Source organism: Oryza glaberrima, chromosome 11 (genome assembly GCF_000147395.1).
Source record: "Oryza glaberrima chromosome 11, OglaRS2, whole genome shotgun sequence".
Lineage (NCBI taxonomy): Eukaryota > Viridiplantae > Streptophyta > Magnoliopsida > Poales > Poaceae > Oryza > Oryza glaberrima.
The window spans coordinates 25,307,980-25,321,799 of record NC_068336.1 but is presented as its reverse complement, the minus strand read 5'-3'; the positions used below and the strand labels follow the sequence as shown (position 1 = coordinate 25,321,799).

At 37.4% G+C, this 13,820-nt stretch overlaps 1 protein-coding gene across 1 annotated transcript; it reads right to left on the bottom strand.

Moving 5' to 3' along the window:
* On the bottom strand, positions 1-9,551 carry LOC127755869 (putative late blight resistance protein homolog R1A-10). Its single transcript, XM_052281489.1, has 5 exons — positions 9,243-9,551; positions 5,654-7,284; positions 4,198-4,522; positions 332-660; positions 1-22 (listed from the first exon to the last, which is right to left on the bottom strand). Exons 1-5 carry the CDS (start codon positions 9,549-9,551, stop codon positions 1-3), a joined length of 2,616 nt encoding a protein of 871 aa, XP_052137449.1.
* Between the last annotated feature and the right edge of the window lie 4,269 nt (positions 9,552-13,820).

Sequence of the window (13,820 nt, the reverse complement as noted above, 5' to 3'; positions counted from 1 at the left end):
TCACTGTTCAAGTACCCAGATTCTGTAACATTGATAGACCCAGCGAGAATTCCTCCGATAGAATCTATAGGCGGCCGGGCAAAATTTCTTAGATGTTCAGGGTATTCATATAGGACAGATTTATTCCATGTCAAGTGGAAGCACGCACCCGAGTCCACTAGGAACTCACCCGGGCGATGTTCATCATTTGCCAATGTTGAAAAAGCGCCAGTCGAGTACATATCGTCCCTGCAATCACATGAAGACCATTCGTGTCTTCCGCCATAAAAATATTGAGAATGATATTATGAAACTGTTATATGTTGAAGAAAAGTGTCTAGTTGGCACGTACTTGAGATGTCGCGATAATCCAAACATGCCCATGCGCACTCGGCGTTCTTCTTCTTCTTCTTCTTGTTCTTCTTTCATGTCTTCATCATCTTCTTGTCCTTTTTTATCATCCTGTTCTTTTTCTTTCTTTTCTCCTCCTCCTTCACCTCCTATATCGCCTCCATAATCTCCACCTATATCATCGCCATATCCTCCAGTTGAGCCTCCTCTGCCTCTTCCTGGTTCTCTATCTATGCCTTGCCCATTGTTGTCGACTCCACCGTCACTATCACCACCACCTGGTCCTCCCGCTGCTCCTTCTTCGTCTTGCATATCGATGTCGTCATCAATCTATTATATACAAAAAGTACATTAAACTCCCTACAAACACTCCTAGGCTATTATGTGGCGCTCCTACAAACGCTCCTATATTGCCACATGGCACTACAATAAATCAAAGAAATTCTAAGAAAAAAAAAGAAAACATCTAGCCATCGATTTTCATTTAATCTGGTGGTCCTAATATTTTCAACCATCAGATCATTCTTAAAATTTTATCACTGTATTTCCAATTGGTACGTGCGTAACTAAGTACGTAGGAATTTCTAAAACAGAAGTACGGACGTACGTACGTATGTACACATGCTGGGTCCCATGTCTTTCTTTTTCTTTTTCTTTCATTCTCACTTAGATAAAAACCAAGCTAATAATTTAAGCCTATATTAACTATGCTTTAATTTATAAAAAGAATATGTTATTTCGATTTTCTAACTAGGCGCATGTCATCAAAACATCCACGAAAATATAAATTATATCTTATATATAGTAGTAGTTAAATTAGACTTACGTTTCAAAAATAAAAATAACCCCATTTGTGAGTAGCATTCTAAAAATTACTCACTCCCTACTAAAAAAATGTTGATATGCCAAAATGACGTTACTAAATTTATCACAAACATATTTTTCATGTATTATGTTTTTCTCTATTTATATATTATTAGAAAATCAAGATAAAATATATTCTTGTGACATCAATGTTGATGTTCTTTATCTCCTATTTAGGCTTCGCTCGGTACTTAGGCTTTCGTTCGATCTAGCTCATTGGATGGGCTTATCTAAGGGTCGTCTATCTGTCAAAGGGACTATTTTTTTCCTGATCTATCAATCAATTTTTTTTCAACACATCATACTTATGGTTTTATTTATTCTTGTTGTGAAGAAAAGAATGGTCTCATCAAATTTAATAACATTATTTTGATGATAATACACACTGTTATTGATATGGAAAGATTATTATGTATCTAAGCACAAAAATACATTTACATAAATCAAAAAAAAAGAAAAAACAAAACAAATAAGAAGGTTTAGTTTATTTGTTCTAAAGTTTGCAGCTTTCCTGCAAGTCCAAGCTATAACTTGTAAAAGTGTAGCTGACTGCAGACAAATTATAAGTTGTTTGATATTTTTTCTAGTCAAACTTCTTTTAAGTTTGACCAGATTTATAAAAAATATAGTAGTATTTTTAACAAAAAAAACATATTATCAAAAATTATTTAATGCTAGATTAAATTAAATTAATTTAATATTTTAAATGTTGCTAATATTTCTATAAATTTAATCAAACTTAACAAAGTTTAACTAAGAAAAAAGTTAAACGACTTATAATATGACATAGAGGGAGTAAGAAAAAGAGAGAATCTACTGTATGCCACTAAGTTTGTCTCAGTTCAATGATATTTTACCACTGACATTGTCTTTTTCTACAAAAATTCCGATGATTTTATCAATTGTTCTATAATATACCATTGGGCTAAGCCTTTTTCAAAAAAATATCCAAAATACCTTAGAGTCATACAAGATTAACAATTAATTTATCTCATTAGAAGTTTCAAAACAATATTTTAGGTATTTTTTGAAAAACAAGCCCAACTTAGTGGCGTACTGATAAAGTCGCCGGTATATTAATAGAAAGAGATAATATCAGTGGTGAATTGTTGAATTAGGACAAACTCAGTTGTGTTGTATATAATAGTAGATTCTCTAAAAGAAAAAAATAAGGTGAGTAGGTGACAAATGAATATATAGCAAAGGAGATTATCTAACCACGTATAGTCGCACTCGTTAGTCTTATCGGGCTGTAATGGCGTGGGCCGCGCGTCCAATAGGTTACCGATCGTTAGGGATGAATTATGTGAGCGAAAAGCATTTCCAAATTAACCAACTGCATAACGAGCACGCCTATTCATGCCTGGTAGAGTATACGTACAATACCAACCGAGCAACCATCGGCCATCAGCTTAATTACATTAGTCTGTTCTTTTAATGAAATCTTTGACAAATTAAATCTTTAATGGAATTGCTAAAAACCTGTAAGTGTTTGGGAAAAAAATTTCAAATGTAATGTAACTATAATGTAATTACATTATAATTACATTGTAAACTGTAATCTCTATATAATACAAAGTTACATATATCATTTTAATGCTTATATACAAGTTATAGTATATTTAAAAGCTTTTCACTTAAAAAGCATTAGATAGTCCGATCTTTTAATAATCTATGTATTATTTTTAAGATCTATTTGGACCATCGTACTTCACTCAAAATATAAAACAAGTTCGATATTAAATATGTTCAAATATTCAGTATTAATTACCCAAACAATGGAACTAACTAAGGATTGTATTAAAAATAATTCTTTATAGCATTAGAAGTAATTCCGTAATAAATGACTTGAGACAAGGAACTAAAAAAATATTCGCATGTAAATATATGGATTTTCTTTATTTGAAGTAATTGCTATTTTTTGAAGAAAAAAAACTAATTTTGTGTTACATAGGAAGTGCCTCTTTATGATATTAGAATTAACAATACTAATAGAGAAAAGTAACTTAAAAATAAATAAAATAGAAGTAACTACATTACTAAAGGAATTAAGAACAATAATAAATATAAATAATTTGATGAATGTTGTAAATCCAAAGATAGAAGATGTAAATACAGACAAGCATTAATTTCTATTACTTCATCACGGGCCTCGCAAATGCAATAGTCATCGATAAAGAAACAAAACCTAATGAGTCAAAACTGAAGGGCGTTGGGTGATTTTTGACACTAATTTGTTAGATTAAGTAAAAAAATAGTCAAACGCTAGAATTAGTAAAAAATATATTAAAAAAGATCAATAAATAACATTAAAACAAAAGCTTAGCGGTTTATAATATATATAATCATTAAATGTCATAGTTATTTTTGAAATATCATACAACATGGCCGCGCATTTACGCGGGTTTTATTTCTTGTAAAAAGTTTGTTAGAAAATTTTACGTGTACGTAAACGAGCTGTATGTGTAGATATATGTATATGTATATATATATAATAATAATAAATATAAATAATTTGATGAATGTTGTAAATCCAAAGATAGAAGATGTAAATACAGACAAGCATTAATTTCTATTTCTTCATCACGGGCCTCACAAATGCAATAGTCATCGATAAAGAAACAAAACCTAATGAGTCAAAACTGAAGGGCGTTGGAGGGCGTTGGGTGATTTTTGACACTAATTTGTTAGATTAAGTAAAAAAGTAGTCAAACGCTAGAATTAGTAAAAAAATATATTAAAAAAGGATCAATAAATAACATTAAAAAAGAAGCTTAGCGGTTTATAATATATATAATCATTAAATGTCATCGTTATTTTTGAAATATCATCCAACATGGCCGCGTATTTACGCGGGTTTTATTTCTTGTAAAAAGTTTGTTAGAAAATTTTACGTGTACGTAAACGAGCTGTATGTGTAGATATATGTATATATATATATATATATGTATATATATATATATATATGTATATGTATGTATATATACACACACACATACATACCTGGTGAATGCGCAGGTAGTCCAGCAAGTATTGGCCCTGGCATAACCTGCCCTCACCAATGATCTCTCCAGTTTCCTTAACTTCCACGTGGCAACATGTCGGCTCAAACACCGTAACCAAACCATGATCAGAAGCAAGCTGGACCACTGAGATGACGTTCCTTGTGGCTTCCTGAACGTACCGGACTCTTGGAACCTTAAACGCCCTGGTCTTTACCGACCCAGTCTGCAGCTGGTAATTACCTTCATCGGAAGATGGAAGTTCATCCACCAGCAGCCACCGACAAGGGGTATGGTGATGCCATGCCATGGTATCGAGAGTCCAGCTATATATTAATATTGGAGGAGAATTAATATTTAAACTATATGGACAATAATTAATACTCCCTCCATTCCAAATTGATCTACATATTTCATGGTACACCCAGATAAAAAAAACTATTAACTCTCTCATACTGTATTTACTCTAACAACAAACTCAATGCATGCACCATCCCCACTATTTCTTAGCCAATAGCAAATCAAGATATTGCACGTGGGTTATAAATACTTGTGTGCATGGATGCATGCGTCCATTTACTCCAATGCACAAATAACAAATAGACCTAATAAATGAACACAAATAGTTAGATCATTTAGAAATAACCTAAAAAAACTATATGTAGATCAATTTGGAATAGAGGGAGTATTGGAGGAGCAACTGACTAGCTATATATTTAAGTTTTTTTTTTCCTTCAGAATTCAGATAGAGATTAATACTCCTTTGTTTAGCTGTCCGGCCGGGACATAGAATGCCATTGATATGTGCGTGCGTGGATCCTAGAGAGAGATACACTCATGATTCAACACAAATTTGGCTTATTTGGTAGGAAACATGTTAACACTTTCCAAGACTATGTTTAATTCTACTTAAAAGTTGTACCAAGTACTAAGCCTAATATCTTTAAACTTGTACTCCTTCCAACATAATATGCGCTTTATGTCTAGAGTTCAAACTTTATTGTAAGATATAACGATTCCTATCCACTCATGTCAACCAATCATCACCATTTAATTTTCTCGTTTACTTCATTTCCTTAACCTATCATAACCCTTTAGCTATTTAATTCCGTATATTTCATTAATACATATACCTAGGAATGGTAAGGGTCAAGGCCCACCGGCTGTTACACAACCCAACTCAGTCCTTGTATATTTGTAGCTAAAAAATCTATATTATTTTAGCCCAACTCTTTTTGAACCCAACACTTTGAATTTTGTAGGCTAAAAATTTAAGTCTATTACCACTTCTATGTGTATCCAACTTCAATACTACTTACATTTTAAGATGGGGAAATATCCGGTGAAAACCATAGAGGAAGTACATAGAGACGGCACAAAATCTATTGAAGGGTAAGGAAATTTCCGAACAATTTTATGAATTCTACACAAGGGACCGGTAGGCAGTAAAGACTTACCTTGGGGAGTCAATTGGTTCCCTTCCAACAAATAATTCGGGAATGTGGTTGATCTTTTGCCAATTTGGATGCCCAGATGTTCTGCAAGATGTCATGAAATCATCGTCACAGTCGTCTATTTGGAGATAGTAGAGAGATCGAGGCAGTACTGGAAGAGACCGAAGCTTCATGCATCCATAGATAATCATTTCCCCGAGCTCAGGGAGGTCCTTCAAAAATTCTGGCAAGGCGTCCCAGCTGCACTGGTGAAGCACCAGCGAGCGCAGACGAGAAAAAAAGTTACACAGTCGAGAAGGGAAAGGTTGCTCGAGGTTGCATCTGAAGAGCTCGAGTTCGCCCAATTCATTTGGAACATTCTGTTCGCCCACCATCCATGATGGGTACTTCATGCCGCGGTAGCCGACGATTCTCAGCTTTGGAAGGCACATTGGAGGGCAAAGACCTTCAAGAACATTTGCCTGTACATCTGGATTGCAGCTATCATCATCCCAATGCAGTGTCAGGTCTGTGAGCCCTTCCTTATTAGATAGCTCTGCTTTGGCTGCTTCATCTTTGCTTTGAACATTTTGAAGGCCATGGATCTGCATCCTACCAGAGAGCTTGTTTAAGTGCTCCAGCTGATGAATCTCGTACCCTTGTTCCATCCTTACAGTGTAGAGTGGCAACACTTTCAGTAATGTCAGCCTGCCAATGTTCGGAAAACTTGTTTCATCAGGATACTCTATGTTGATGTGATGCAAGTTGATGAGGTTGGCCATATGTACAGATAAAAATGATAAATTTCTGCAAGGACCAAAATCTAGCGTCTGGATATGATAAAGCTTGCTAAATGTGCTGGGTAAATCTGGAGTATGGAATCGAAAAGCGAGATAGCGTAGATGCTTTAGCTGCCCAATAGATGCTGGGACTGGGTATACATTGTAATGATGGCTATGTACTCTAAGTACCCGAAGTTTCCTTAGCCTCGTGAAGATTCTTTCAAATAAGTTTTCCTCAGTTAACTTGTCCCCAATGTCAGTATAAATGATGAGAGTGCGTAGATTTTCCTGTTTTAGAATCTCCTCAATTATTAGTTTACTTAAGCTAGTCTGGACAACAAGATGACGAACATCTTTAGGGGCTTCTCCAGACCAACCATCCTCGATTCTCAAACCATCACTTCCTGCAACCTTCTCTGCTAAATCATGAAGCATATCATTTATTTTGAATTCATTAATTTCATAGAACTTTAACCGCAATCTCTGAGTTGGTTTCAGAAAAGAGGCTTCAACTAATTCGTCAAAGTATCTCGCACCAACTTCTTCCATGTCCTCATCACCTTCACCGGAAGTTTTTATGAACCCTTCTGCCATCCACATGTTAATTATTTCGTCACGTCGCAGCTGATGCTCTCTGGGGAAAATACAGCAGTAAGCAAAGCATCGCTTCAGCTGCTCATCAAGATGGTGGTAGCTCCACAACAGATCTTCCTTAGTTGGCTCATCGGAAGAAAGGCCTAGATTACGAGCATCATATCGGCCTGTTGCCTCAGTTCTTGGCAGGTTAGCAACAGTCTTCTCTACATCATCAATTAGCTTTTCAATTTTCTTCAACAGTTCCGTCAAGATAATTGTTAAGTCTGTGAAAACATTCTGCAAAAGCATAAAAGGAATCTGAATTACAAATAATAATAATAATAATAATAGTAATAATAATAATAAATAATAATAATAATAATAATAATGCTTATGCTTATGAAAAAGTATTAATATAATTATGAAATATTCATAACATTAATATACTCCCTCCGTCCAATAATATAATGGATTTTGGAGGGATGTGACATTTCTTAGCTAGTACCACGAATCTAGATAGAGGAAATGTCACGTCCCTCCAAAATCCCTTATATTATGGTCTATCCAGATTTATGGTGCTAGGAAATGTCACATCCCTCCAAAATCCCTTATATTATAGGACGGAGAGATTAATGCTTATGAAAAATTTGAATATTTATAATTATGAAATATAGGTAGCATGTGCGAGTCATTTATGTAGCATAAATTTTACTCAATCGCGATAAAAGGGTAAGAGAAGTTTTATAGTTCTCGAGACTGTTGAAAAATACCAAAATTGATTCCTGCAAAAAAAATTGAGCTACAAACTTTGGTATCAGTTGGTACTCAGATAACTGAGAGATACCAATTAAATTTTAACAAATTTTACAATGGTCCTTATTGGCAGTAGAATCAATCTAAATTTTTTTCATTTTTCATCTAGTGTGTACCATATCTATTTTTTCTACCACTATTAGTAGTAGAACTCATAAATTAATGCCTTCTACTAATGAAATTGGTAGCCGAATAATAATAATAATAATAATAATAATAATAATAATAATAATAATAATAATAATAATAATAATAATAATAATAGAAACCACTATAAACTTTCTACCACAAAAGAGCACATCAGTGCCAGTTTGACAAAACCTGGCACTAATGATGGTTTTCAACCCCAAAAAACAAGTTCATGCTAATGACATGCTTCACCCAGCATTGATGAAAAGACATCAGTGCAATGTTGGGTCTTATAATCATCCGATCCGGCACTAATTGTTCGACAACACATCAATGTCAGGTCTTGCCACTAGCTGACACTGATGAGTAACACATCAGTGCCGAGTCTTACCATTTGGAGCGAGATGACTGGACTTTGGCAGGAAAAGACATAAGTGCCTCAGTGCCGGGTATCCTAATGACCTTAATCATATTAGTGTTAATTTCGGATATATAAACTTAACTTTTTCATACAAACTCGGATTCCGATTAAGTTTGTATGAAAATTGTAGCTCTCGACAAGATCTATGATTTTGTGGTAGACAACCTTTTCAGTTGAGTTTTTTTAGATACTCAAGTTCAAGATTGAAATATCGTTTAGGAAGGCTCAAAAGGGAAAATATTTATTTTCTAAGAAGATTGATGTGTAGATGAGTTGGGAAGGATAGGTGCATATGAGGGAAACGTCTCTTGTTCGAATCCTTGCAATGATAAAAATTATATAACTTGGAAAAATAGATATTAGTGGTTGGGGCTTTGTATATGCATGAGTAAAAATGTTAAGGAATATTCAAAAATATTTGTTTAGTTGGTATTATCAGTGCGGATTTAGCCCACACCTGGTACAGATTAACGCATATCAATGTTGGGTCTACACAATACCCGGCACAAATGAGCCCACATCAGTATTGAGTTTAGAGAATACCCAGCATAGATGATGTATCTAGATTCTACCTAGGTGCTTCTAGGTACATCTGTGTCGGGTTGGGACCTGGCACTGATGAGAGGGGGGGGGGGGGGGGGGGGGCATCAGTGCCGAAAGTTTTGTACCAGTTATGAATCGGCACTGGTGTCATTTTCTGTAGTTGTGAAAAATGCTCATAATTAACTTCTACAAATTGAAACTTAATATAGCATAGCTCATGCGCGAAAGACCGTAAACTCACTCAAAGGATAATCAACCCAGCCAATATATATAAGCCACACTAAGCTAGTGTTATCAAGTATATATATGTTCGTACTGATGGAAAGTGAGAGAACAAGAATTAACTGACCTGGTTTGAGGTGCTACCATCGACTTGTTCCTCTAGACGACGGTACTCCGCTTCATCTAGGATATCGTCCGCTTCATAAAATGCAGACTTGAGCTCCCTCATTAATATCTCCAACTCATGTCTTCGATTGTTCTCTATTGTTTGCAGATCAAACAGCGGCAGCTGAGGGAGAATCCAAGCCTCCAGGTTACGGAGCTTATCTGATGCATCGGAGCTGATGATGATGAGTTCGGAGGCCAGGAGCCTTCTGACGACGGCCGAGATGATCGACCGTGCCATGGATATTCCCCACATATCATCATCCGCCATTGAATCTAGCTAGCTAGTTTTGGAGAGATGGGAGAGCTAGTAGTCCACACATGCAAGCGCCTGCTTCATATGATCTATTTATACTACGTAGCTAGCTAGCGGACTACCCCACTCGATCATGATAAATATAATTAATTAAGACAAAACTGTAAGCTAGGGTGCAAAATTAAGCAAGTTCTCGTACACCAAATACAACGCGAATCATCAGTACGTACGTGCAGTCATGTGATCGAGGCAGACGAACAAATAAAGAACTGTACGCAATACAGGAGCAGTTGTACAGTATTTAACTGTATAACACATATATACACATGTTTAGCACACCAGGATATAGGGTATAGCTAAAACGCGTCTCAACGTAGTAAAACTTTTACAATATATGAGGTGTGGGGACAATACACATATATGCACACACTATACCTCCCTTTTTTAATCCATGATGCAATCAACTTTATTTGATTGTTCGTATTTTTTGGCAAATGGACGAAGATACAAGGTAAAGTGTTTGCATAGCAAATGCTCTAGTGATATTCTTTTCAATTTATTTAATTTTAAGATAATGGATATTCTTGGAGGCATGCCACGAGGGTCTTCGACCGAGCCTACCAAAACGTCATCAAATAGGACCGCCTGACAGCGAAGCATGACGAGGCGAAGACTGCATGATGGTGATTGCCGAAGGGGGTCGCCAATCGGCGAAGCAAGCCGAAGGCAAGAGCCAAAGTAGATGCAACGACTATGATGCCAGATAACCATGGAGACCCAATAATGCCACGAAGAAAGGATAGTTGGGCCCATGGGCCATGTAGTCTAGTTCTGTATTACCCATGTAAATATCCCTTTCACGAGGGTATTCATGTAAACTCACTTGTATACCAAAACCTTAGAGTTGAGAACCCAAGGGGATGTAATACGTGATCCAGTTTTAAAGAAACAAATACAATTCTGTTGTTTTATTTTTCCACTTACATAGTGAAGCCCGCCCTTCAGCAGACATGTTCGTCTCACGACAACAACTGGCGCTGTCCGTGGGGAACCCCAACGAAGCTTATGCTATTCAGACCAGCGAACTCTGAAGGAGTACACTTCCCTCATCAAGACCCACTCGTCATTTCGGCCATAGTGGCCGGTTGCGAGGTTCGCCACATTTTGGTAGATGGAGGAAGCTCAGCGAACATCATCTCTACTGATGCCTACATGAGAATAGGTTTGCCCACGCTAGCGCTTTCGCACGCCACTATACCACTCCTGGGCTTCGGCGGCGAATCCGTCCATGTGTTGGGTCAAGTTCAGCTTCGAGTATCCTTCAGCACCAACGAAAACAAGAGCGAAGAACTCGTCACATTCAACGTCGTTGATACTCCGTACCACTACAATGACATCTTCGGCAAGGGCACCCGTAACAAGATCGAAACAGTTACCCACCACAACTACCTCAAGCTAAAGATGTCAGGGCCCTCCGGAACGATCGTGATCAAGGGGCTCTAGGCCTCGGAGCAAGCCGAATTAAAGCTGCACAATGTAAAGGATCGATGTTCTTATATTTTTTGTTAACTAGAGATTATGAGGTCAAAAGGAATAATGGGACCGCAAAATAGGGATTGAGAGAGGTATCGCTTGAAGCATCATGCTCTTCCTGCGACCAATATAAATCCTGATTTTATATGGTGTGAATTAACGTGTTTTCCACAAAATGTGTATGTATTATACTGAAATTAAATTTCTAGATATGAAGCATTATATTTTCATCCAATTACGTTTTCCTTGAGAAGTAAAAATGTATTTAATTTTCACACCATTGATTCAGTTCGCGGTCGGCTGGCCAGAAAAATTATGTCTCCACTTTGCCAATTTGGTGTTCAAAATGTTTATTTAGCTCAGATCCACACCAGACTGGCAATATATATAGATGTACACAGTACAAAATTAGGCAGCATCAACTGAGATTCATCATTCAGATGCATGATTCGCAGGAGATGCCGATCTAGCTAGCTGCACGCATCCACACCATGATTAATTAGGTAATCTAGATGTAAAAAGGACTTAAGGACTAGTACATAATTAAGCAGGACGAAGATGCTTGTCACCATTCACATGGTACTGTTCGCCGGTTGTGCTCGTTCCTAGATCTGACATTATATTTTCTACATTTTCTACGATGACCAGGGTCGTCGTCGATCATGTCGACTTCACCACCAGTCGAATCTATGGGCGCAATGGCTCCTCCTCACCGGGCGGCTGATCGGATCGATAAATTTGCCAATTTGCCCATTCGTACGTAAGTGAAAATTACTGACGATTGGCTGCGTTCGATTTAGAAGTTAGAGAGCTTTTATTTTGAATAATCCCTTCGGTTTTAAATTAATTGATGTTTTCAACACAGGATCTCACATAGCAAGAAATGGTTAAGTTAGGGTACATATTCCTGTTTTATCCATATTAAATACATTAGAATGGCACATCTAACAAGCACATCCTCTTAACCTAGTGGCTGCCTGCTAGTCCCAAAGCATCTTCTTGCTGTTTTGTGCAGGACTCGATGCATGCATGCATGCAGCCATGCAGGGGTAAATCAGTCTAAATTAATCACATGGAGGCTAAAACGTCAAGTTTTATCATCCAAAGGGTCCAAGCTCCAAGCGTCAATTAATTTGAAACTGGAGGAAGTAATTAATTAAATATTAATCATTATAACACTGGTGGAGAACCCTTTTTACTCCCGGTTGATAACCCCTCTAGTCCCGGTTTTCCAACCGGGAGTAGCATTGATAACCCCTTTAGTCCCGGTTTTCCAACCGGGAGTAGCAATCCGGGACTAAAGATCCCGGTTGAAATAACCGGGACTAAAGATGATCTTTAGTCCCGGTTGGTAACACCAACCGATCCTGGTTCCAGTTACTAACCGGGAGTAAAGAGATAATAGCGACAGTACAGATGGTCACTTTTTCTTTTTTTTTGGATTTTATTTTCTCCGGAATCAAGTGTGGCATGCAAATCCCCAAATCAAACCCCAAATCATCCCAAATTCACATCACCAAATCCACATCACAAATCTTAAAGTTACTTATACACACAAATCAAATACATCACAAATCCTAAAAATTACACACAAATCAAATACATGACAAATCAAATAAATCACATATTTATACATCTTAGTGAATCGTTATAAAAAAAACAAAGCTGTTGCGTCGCTTGCCACGGCCGCCTGCCCGCCGCTGGGCGCAGCCCACCGGATGGGAAGGGGAGGAGGAGGAAGGAGAGGAGGTGGAGGAGAGGGGATGAGGAAGAGTGGATAGATCTGATCTATAGGAGAGGAGAGGAGGAGGAGAAGGGGGAGAGATTCGATCTGTGTGAGTTGCGATTGCGGAGGTGAGGATAAGTGATAGGGATTATATACTACACGTTCAATTTTGACTAAATGGTGTTCTCCAACCGGGACTAAATATTCTTCGCCCCCTGACATACATCTGACAGGGGATGAACCGGGACTACCAACCGGGACTAATGATCATAGAATGGCGGTAGGGTTTTCAACCGAGACTAAAGATCTAGTCCTGGTTCTTTTTGGAACCGAGAATATTTTGGTTTTGGGTCGACCCAGCAAAGATTATTTCTCCACCAATGTAAGGATAGAATATTTTGCACAAGACACACCATTTAATAGTTTGAAAAACATTTTAACGGAAAACGAGTAAATTGCATATTGGAGTTGCTGAAAACAAGGGGTCTTAGCGTAGGTAGATCCACATCATATTTGATTACAGACATGCATTTCCAATATTCCATGTTAATACTACGAAATCACAAATCGCGAGCAGTCAAAAATGAGTTTTTACAGGCGGTTAGGTGTCCCGCCTGCGATCAAAGGCTGAAAATCTACGAGCTTAATTATTGCAGCGTCCGAAGTTTGATGTTTGTGACAGTGGCGGATTTAAAAAAAATAGCAGCGAGGTCTGAGCAAATTAGATAGAGTTATAGTCTCCTTTCCCATCTATATATGGTAATATATTTTAGTGGGGTCTTCGTAGGAGCTTTCATAGTTTTCACGTCAGTAGTGGGGCTCGAGACCCTGCCGCCCCCATGCTGATCTGTCCCTGGCAAGTGACTAGCTTAAGCCGACCGTCAGTAAAGATGATTTTTCAGCAAAAGAAAAGAAAGAAAAAAATCTACCAAATCCGCTAGATCCGTAGCCTGCGCACCTCAACAAGCTCGCTTGGATGCCTCGAATCATCGTTCTTGACCCCAAAGCCAAAGTTGTCGTCACCG